Genomic DNA, 9,372 nt, shown 5'->3' with positions numbered 1-9,372 from the left:
ATTCTTTTGTACAGCACATTGCAGTGAAGGTGTTTTCTCATTCTATTTGGCGAAATGATATTAAAATATTTTGGTATTTGGGGATTTAGTATAACAACAGCATAGGTGAGAATCAAGTTTTCTTTTCTCCTCTCGCCTCCCCTGAACTGAACCCTGGATACAGAGATAATGTTCTTTCTCTTATAATCCCTTTTAGACGTCAGAAATTATTCATCTTAAAAAATAAGGTCGTAGTTCACAGACCCGTCTTGAATCTCCAGTGTTTATAAAGCATATATTGTATACTGTTTCCTACTATGGGAGGCTATGCCACTAATCTCCGACTTTCACAGCTCATGGAATCCTTTGCTCTAAAATTATTGTGACAACTGAAGTTCTTGACTCAACTCATTACTTTTCTTTCTTGATTCCTAGTTAATTGTCTACAGTCTAGTTGAGTGAGCACCATCAACCACTGTTGAAATTTGAATTTTACTCAATTCAGGATGTCCAACAATGTGAGTTTTGATTTCATGCCTGTAAGTGGTAAATGAGGTATTATGCTTAATTGTCATTATCAGGGTTTGAGTTTCTGAAATAGAGATGAGTACTGCTATTTGAGTGAAAATTCACATGTTAAGTCCCGATTCTAAAAGAAGCTGCAGGTGAACAAAGGTAAAACATAAGACATGCAATGTTTTAAAACAGGAGAGGAAACAATATAGTGTCACCTACTAAAAACACAGGGAGCGAGAAGAGTTTTTGTAGTGATCTTTGAACTATGTTTTTGTTTGATGACTGAGAAATGATCGGACCTAAATATATGGGAGCAGATTTACAGTCCCTATGTGCCGCAGTGCATCTAGTTGCATGAGGCACTTGTGGCGTAGCCTGCTGAGTGATATTTACAAGCACAGGTAAAGTCATTCTGCGTGACTTAACCTGTGCTCGTAAGTATCGCCCCAGTTCATGCAACACTTCGTGTGTTAGGGGCAGGACATGGGTGTTGATATGGGTGTTCCCATGCAACACCCATGTCCACTGATGCATTTCCAGATTTACAAGAAATCGTAAATCTGGAAATGTGTCAGAATGTCAGAAGGTGCCCCTTCCTGCACAAGAACAATCTCCCCATGACACAGGCATCTTTGCACCACTGTGCAAGGATGCCTGCGCCAGCGCATGGCAGCTGTTTGTGTGCCAGCGCAAGGGGAAGCAGAGAGATGCAACATACTGTTGAAAATAGGTTGCATCCCTGTGCTTTGAAACTAACGCAGTGCAGCACAGCAAAATGACTTGCTTCATCGCGCTGCGTTAGTTTCTTTTAGATCTTCCCCGCGGTTTCTTCCCAACTCACAATGTTAGTTTAAAAGTTTGGGAGGATAAGTAGTGAGCAAATTATAGTGCCTACTTTAAAGTTTTCACTTTCATGAAAAGAGTTGTCATTTGAGATGTTCTCAATTTTGTTGACAATCAATTTAGTTTCTTTAAAAAAAAAGTATGGTTGTGATCTCTTTCCCATAGTTGTACAAACATCATGTTTAGAGCTCGTTCCACTACAGGCCTTCAATGTGAAGTGAAAGAGTTACACTTGGTGAAACAATTTACTTCCCCTTCAAGGCAGGAGTGAGATATAGGGCAGCTCACCGAGGAGACTCATAGAACGTGAAACAACACCGAATCAACCCCAGCCCACAAAACTACTCCTGACCCACCCACCAGCCAACAAACCAACCCGACTCACCCCCTCCTGCCGGCAAAACAAAATCTGACTCACCCCCAGCCTATAAAACTACCCCAAACCCACCAGCCTACTAAACTACAACAAAACAACCCCCAGCCCAAAACTACACCCAGCACAAATAAACTCACTGCTTCCTGCAAGGTTATGTTATGTTATGTTATGTTATGTTAAAATGGTTTTTATAGAGCGCACGGCTACTCAAAAAGAGTGTCCCGGCGCTTTTATTTGAGGTAGGCTGCAGTAAACTAACATAACACGTTAAGAGAAAATATGTCATAGACAGAAAGAAAACGACAACAAAAAAAAAAAGACCTACTGGGTAAACAACCAGGTTTTGAGGTCCTTTCTAAAAGCTAGTAAACTAGTGGCTCCCCGAAGACTAAGAGACAGAGAATTCCACAATTGTGGCGCCAGTAGTCCAAAGGAGCGACCTCCCAAGCGCGCTCGCTTCACTCGCGGAACAGTCGCCAAAAATAAAGATTCAGACCTCAGAGAACGAGCCGGTCGGTAGAAGGCAAGTCTCCTTTGGAGGTACTTTGCTCCCGTCGCATGGAGGGCCTTGTATGTCAGGGTCAAAGCCTTAAAGGCGATCCGCTTGCGGATTGGAAGCCAGTGCAAGGTCTTGAGCAAGCCCGCAGCACTGGCGCGCCTGTTCAATCCATAGATCGCTCTCGCCGCAGCCTTCTGCACAACTTGGAGCCGCTGTAACAGGTACTCTGGCAGGCCCAGGTATAGAATGTTGGAATAATCCAACCTAGAGCCTATCAGGGCCTGCACAGTCAGCTTCCTGTGCTCCTCCGATAATAGGGGAAGGAACCTCCGAAGCATCCGGAGGAGGCCGAAGCACATGCCCGACACCCCCAGGATCTGGGACTTCATGGTCAACCCCTTGTCCATCTTAACACCCAAGTTCTTAGCCATTTGGGATGAACATGTTGGGGGGAACATGTTGGAGGGCCACCAAGCCTGCCAGTCTGGCTCTGTGTCACACCCAAAGAAGAGTACCTCGGACTTATCGGAATTGCACTTGAGGCTGTTCAGTTGGAACCATTGAAACACAGCCCCAAGGCAATCCCGGATACTCTCCCCCTCAAAGTCTCCTCCTCTCTCACACGAGAAGAGGAGCTGGGTGTCATCTGCGTAGGATACGATCCGGGCCCCAAATGACTCCGCCAACGCCGCCAAAGGGGTCATGAAGATATTAAAGAGGGTCGGACTCAAGGTGGAGCCCTGAGGGACCCGACTCCCAGAGGTGGCATCACGGCGGAATCTGGCGAGGCCCAGACCGTTTGCCGGCGGCCAGCTAGAAAGGAGGAAAACCAGCTGAACACCGTCCCCCGTAGTCCTATCTCATAGAGTCTTGTGAGAAGACCGTCATGGGGGACGGTGTCGAAAGCCGCCGACAAATCCATCATCACCAGCATGGCTTTGCCCCCGGTATCCAAAATCCCCTTGATGGTTTCGGAGACCTCGAGGAGCGCAGTCTCCGTGCTGAGATTGGGACGGAAGCCCGACTGGGTGGCGTGCAGAATCTCGTTCGACTCAAGAAAATTGGAAAGCACCGTCTGCACGTGCTTTTCAACAATTTTCGTGAGAGCCGGCAACAGAGAGATAGGCCGGGAGTTAACAGGGGCCTTAGGGTCCAGACCAGGCTTCTTGAGCAGCAGGATGACCATTGCCTGCTTCCAAGCCTGCGGAACCACTCCCTGGCTCAGCGAAAGATTCAACAGCGGGTTAGCCAATGGATTGATCACCTCAGCCAATTTCGCCAGAATTTTAGCCGGGCATGGGTCCAAAGGTGAACCCGATTTCAAGTTGGCCATCAATGCTAAAGAGGCAGGCGCAGATATAGGTGGAAATGCGCCCAGCGTCGGGCCTGGCGAAGGCGGGGGCGATCGATTGGCCTCAGAATTAATCCGCTCCGCGGGTATAGCCGACGGAAAAGAATCCTGTATAAGTTGGATCTTGCTAGTAAAAAAACCAGCAAGATCAGCGGCCCAAGAGTCAGCGTGCCTCTCCTCAGTGATGTTAATCCGCGGAGATGTAAATTCCCTGACTATAGAGAAAATCTCCTTGCAGGAGTTGGAGGCAGCTTCTATCCTCCCTGCCAGGTAGGCTTTCTTACCCAAGCGAATGTCCCGGTGATACTCCTTGACCGCGCTCTTATAAGTCAGCTTAGCCTCCGCATCATATTTTACCCGCCAAGCCCTTTCAGCTACCTTGCACTGCTGCCGCCTGGCCGACAGTGCTACGGTAAACCAAGGGGCGGAAACTCGTTTAGGAGTAAGACGGGGGCTAGTTCCGGGGCAAGGTCGTTAAGCCTATCAGACAGCCATGCCTGCAAGGAGTCCAAATCCTTCGTCAGGTCGCCAGAGAGAGGGCAGGGAGGATCCAAAGCAGCCTGAGCCAACATCTCAGGGGTCACTCGATGGTACGCCCTATGGGGTCGATCATGCTGCTGTGGGGCGGCCCCAGCCACTTTAGCTGTGCCTATGATCGAAAATTTAGCCAGCACATGGTCTGACCATAGTACCGGGATAATCTCTAACCCCTCAAGAGGGGAGGTCGAGAAAACCTGGTCCAGAGTGTGCCCCTTGTCATGCGTTGGCCCATGCAGATAGGGGAGCAATCCCAACGGTGCCATAGCCTCTAAGATTTTAATTGCGGCCGCATCCGAAGGATCGTCTAACCGGAAGTTAAAATCCCCGGCCACGATGCAGTGTTCTGCTTTCAAGGCCAGTCCCAGTAAGACGGAGTCGAGATCTTCAAAAAACATTCCGGGTGGGCCAGGCGGTCTATAGACCAATAATCCCTTGACTGATTGATGCGGAGCCAAAGCGATAGAAAAAGCAAGGGCCTCCGAGCCACGAATATCCTCCACTGGCAAGATAGTACACGCCGTCTCTTTCTTCACCACCAGTGCCACTCCACCGCCCCTTCCCTTCGCTCTGTCCTTCCTGAAGACATTGTAACCAGGCGGAATTGCCATGGCAACGTCTGGATTCGAGAGTTCTCCCCACCATGTCTCGGTGAGCAAGAGACACAGTGGCTTGGCTGTGTCAAGAAGCTCAAAGATGTCTTGTGCATGTCTGCACGCCGATCTAGTATTTAGTAACATGCAGGGATATCTCACACTGGCGCTGTTATTGCCAGGGGACCATGGCAGAGCACGGGAAGGACGCCAGCCGCAACCGGGGCAGATGGACTTACCACGGTGACGCCCGGGGAAGACAGTACAGCAGCTACTAGAAGCAGTAAGGAGAGCGCGAAGCTCCCCGGCAGTGTAGCGCAGCGCTAAAGGTCCTGTTTGGCACATGGTAAATAGCCGAGCCTGCCCCGCCGCCCCGCGGGCCTCCGGGTCGCTGACGGGCGCAGACGGGCAGGACTCTGGCTTGACTCAGGCGCCAACCAGGCGCTACTGCTGCGCATCACCGCTGCGCGGGAAGAGCGAGCATTAAGTAGGGCACACCTGTGGTCGAAAAAAGCGCTAGAGCGCCCAACAAGTGGCACACTCGCCACTAGCCACCCCCAAGATGGCGGCCACGCGCCAAAACGCTAGCAGGTCTTCTTGCTTCTGTCCGTAGCAGGCAGCAGTTAGTATGCATATTGCCTTAACCACACATATGCGTGCTTAGGGCATATGTGTGGTTAATGCATGTGCTGTAGATCTAGGGGAGTTGGAAAACTCATGGTTTAGACCACAGTGTTCCGACTGTTCCCCGACCATGGCATTTGAATATAGCGGATTCCCTTCAGTAGTTAGCTACTACATTTCAACGAGAAAATGGCTGAGCGACACAGGGTGTAACATTGTATATCAATATGATGAAATGGTGAAATCTGGTTTTAGAGAGAAAGATCAAATGATTCTTTCTGTTTCTCTTGTAGTTCCGCATGCGAGGCCGCCTGAGGGCAGTAATCTGCTGCTGCAGACCAGTCCCTGAGGGAGGTAAGTGGTTGAAAGCAAAACCCCTCATTACCTCATGCCACTAGACATAAATGTACTCTGAGGGGCAGATTTACAAGCCCCTTGACACACCGGTTCATCATTTTTTGTGTTGTACCGGTGGTGCATGGTAACGCTCCATATTTACAAGGACAGGAAAAGCCATCCTGTGTGACTTTGCTTGTCCTTGTAAATATGACCCCTTTACACGCAGCACTTTGCATGAAAGGGACTTTCAATGGGTGTTGCTATGGGTGTTCACACGCAGCACCCATGGAACCAGACACATTTTCAGATTCACAAGGAATCATAAATCTGGAAATGAGTGTGAATTCTATGCCTCCCCAGCGGAGGCGGAGGGAGGCGCAACAAGGAGAAATTTATTAATTTCTCCTCGTTTTCTTTTCCTCTTTCTATCACATAGAAAGAGGAAATCACCTCTAATGATTGTTTATGTACAGGAAGGGTTCCCTTCCGGCACATCAACAATCATTGAAACAATGCAGTTTTTCAACTTCTATGGGTGCTAATGCAGCACACATAGAAGTTGAGAAACGGCATTTCAGATTGTTTTTGTGCAGGAAGGGAACCCTTCCTGAACAAAAACAATCTCCCCACGACGCACGGCTCACGGCAGCAGTTTGTACGCCAGCGCAGAGAGAAGCACTGAGATGCGACATATTGTTGTAAATATGTTGCATCCCTGTGCTTTGAAAGTGACTCAATGTGGCTTGCATTAGGCACTGAGGGGCATATTATCAAGGACCGGTGTTGAAATTATTCCCATAGAAGCCCATGTTAATAACAGAACATGGGCTTCTATGGGAATTAACAAGGACGTATTATCAAGCCCATTATCGCCGTTTTATTGGCAGTTTCCTGACGATAAAACTGCGATAATTTTATCACCGGTCCTTGATAATATGCCCCTGGGTCACTTTCTTGTAAATCTGCCCCTGAGTTTTCCCCTTTCTGTGAGTTCTTTGATTGTTTATAGTTTTAATGAAACGAAGGGATGCATTTCTGTAAAAAGTACATTTTCAGCACAGAACACACTGTCCTTGAAGCTATTATGTAATAATATAGTACGTGAAATGCAGGTGAATCAACCCCTAAATATCCAAGTACATGCGGCTATGGAGGCAGCAGTCACTCAATGTTACAATGTATGGCGCCGGAATTGATCATTTAGTATTTCATTTCTGAGCATGTTGGGCCACAGTCATTGTGATGGGAGGTACTGGCTGTGTTTCATATCCTGGCACCACCTCGGCAGAATGGTCATTCAACAACCAAACACAGCACTGACACATTATTGGAGCCTTATGGCATGTGTGTGGTAGGCTTGGAGGCCACTGGATCACCAGGCAAGATGGTCAAAGACGTTTTAAGGCATAGGCAAATTAGGCAATTGCCCAGGGCCCCCACCTTCCAAGAGGCACCATGGGAAAGTGGACTTTCTCACTATTTGATCTTTGACTATTCTGTTTCTCTGTTAAAACTCTCTACCTCATGCCACTACTGACTCTTTTGAGTCATTTTAAGGACTTTTGGGATCCCTGTCAGGACATATTTAATCTGTTATTGTGTGCTCCCGTTATAGTGTGACATATGATTTAGTATTGTTTGGCATCAAGCAGGATTGAAATAGTAGGAAATGGGTAATACATTTCAAATTCGTACTGCACAGATGCCCTCAAATTATGTCTTACCCAGGGCCCCCCAAATCCTTATGAGGACAATAAAGATGATCAAGTGTAGTGTGGGCTGTGAAAATGTGCAGCCAAATGCTGCTGGTGGCCACAGAGCTACGTTAGACGGCAGGTGTCTTTGGAAGTACCTGGCTCACAGAGACCGAGGGACAGTGTATGCTGATGGCAAAAGGAGTAGCCTGGGCTTGTTCACAAATGGAATCTTTGTTCAGTACGGACACATTTTTACAGAACTCCTAGGCTGTGGATAGGAGGCACCTAACCCCAGAAATATAAAGCAAAATGAACAGTTGTAGGCTGGGCCACCAAAAATGCTGACATTTTAGAACTTTCATAGATGTGGCAAATAGCTTCAGAAGTTATTGTCCAAAACAGTGACCTGGAGAAAATACATTCCAATGGGGAGCATAGGAGCAGGAACACAACTTGTAAGCCTCACTAACAAAATGCAGTGATTTGCTACATGGGCAAATTAGAAGAGCCTGCCATAGCAGTTCCTTCTAAATCTCTATATATTAATCTCTTATATTTGATACAAAAGTCACAAAAAGCTGCACCATTCCTGGGTAAAAAATAAACCTTATCATAAATTCACACGTATAGTCACATAACATGAACAATTGTTCAGCTGTATCTGAAGTCTAACATAGATGAGTTGAATTGACCACGCATGGTCCCCCATCACCCATCCTGACTCAAATATTCACATTTTGCAAACAGAGAAAGGCAGGCAACAACTATACAATTGGGGGAATAGGGAGACCCAAGTTGGAGGGCATTTTTCACCAGGAGCATTACAGGGCTGGCAGTGAAACGTGTAGTTACCGAGTTTCAGGACATTTTTGTATCCATCATTAAACTGATTAGTTTTCAAGCAAACATGGCTTTTAAACTCTAGTAGATTAATAAGTTATGTTATGTTAGTTTATATTATGTTATTATATTGTATTTAATGTTATAATTTCAATCAGCAGCAACTTGGGGCATGAAGGGAGGACCATCTGAGGAGCCACTTTATTCAGTTTGTGCAGACATATGGGATTCTGTAATCGAAATTGACATTCAATCTAGAGATACTTGTGCCCTCAAACTAACCCTAATTTCTGACCAAAGGCTCTCTGTGATTTGCAAATGCCATTGGTGTCCTTTTGGATAGGTTAGAGAGCTCCTGGATATGCTGTCTTGTATGCCGTGGGCTTTAACACAGCATAACATTTGAGGAGTCTCATTATAACAAGCACTGGCGTTGCCAATAGGTTTCGCATTTGGAAAGTTGGAGCTATTGGTTTTGTAAATGACATTTTATATTTATATATTGTTATTGACAATGCCAATAACGATATATAAATATAAAATGTCATTTACAAAACAAATAGCTCCAACTTTCCAAATGCGAAACCTATTGGCAACGCCAGTGCTTGTTACCCTTTCTGTTGATAAAGAACAGGCCGAATAGTTCCAGCATTTATGCTGTTCTGAAAAGCACAACTTTCGAATGCAGTGACCGGTTTCCATGGGTGGCCACTTCATGCGCTCACTGACAATTTCCAGGCGCGCCTATGTGTTTTAATGCCGCATTACAGACTGAAGTGTTTACTTGTGTGGGCGCACGAGGAATATGGGCTCTGTAAGATTACTTTTGTCTGATGACAGGTCTGTGGCCAGAGTTCAGTTACAGGGACTCCTAGTGGCAGAATCGGGGTTGACACCATCCAGCAACAATTTACAAAGCTCGATTGAAAAACTTGGCAGCTTAGGTCTGTGTTGTGTTAACATAAATTGTGCAGCGCCTTCTGCAATTAGTGTAGCACGGCATCGCTATGGGGGCTTACTAACCCCCTATAACAACCCAAGCTGTTACACCGCTAAGTACACTTTAAGAGAAGACAACGACATGACAGTTCCAAGCCGGAGTCTGAGTTACCTCAATTCACACCAATGGAGCACTGAATGTGCCTTTTCGGTGCCCATTGCCGGCGTATTAACATCTA

The 9,372-nt window shown here is 46.7% G+C and overlaps 1 protein-coding gene across 3 annotated transcripts in view; it reads left to right on the top strand.

Moving 5' to 3' along the window:
• Positions 1-428: 428 nt before the first annotated feature.
• Positions 429-9,372, top strand: part of LOC144768594 (maestro heat-like repeat-containing protein family member 1) — a 149,150-nt gene continuing 140,206 nt past the window's right edge. For 2 of the 3 annotated variants that reach the window (XM_078652389.1, XM_078652390.1), the window contains exons 1-2: positions 430-497; positions 5,612-5,672. In XM_078652389.1, the coding sequence (XP_078508515.1) occupies positions 486-497; positions 5,612-5,672 (73 nt within the window). In that variant the 5' untranslated portion in view covers positions 430-485. Of the gene's footprint in view, positions 498-5,611; positions 5,673-9,372 lie in introns of all 3 variants that reach the window. The other variant, XM_078652388.1, reaches the window with a different exon arrangement.

The sequence above is a fragment of the Lissotriton helveticus genome, chromosome 7 (assembly GCF_964261635.1).
Source record: "Lissotriton helveticus chromosome 7, aLisHel1.1, whole genome shotgun sequence".
Taxonomy (NCBI): Eukaryota; Metazoa; Chordata; class Amphibia; order Caudata; family Salamandridae; genus Lissotriton; species Lissotriton helveticus.
The sequence above is the reverse complement of the archived record's forward strand: the minus strand, read 5'-3'. Positions and strand labels throughout refer to the sequence as shown.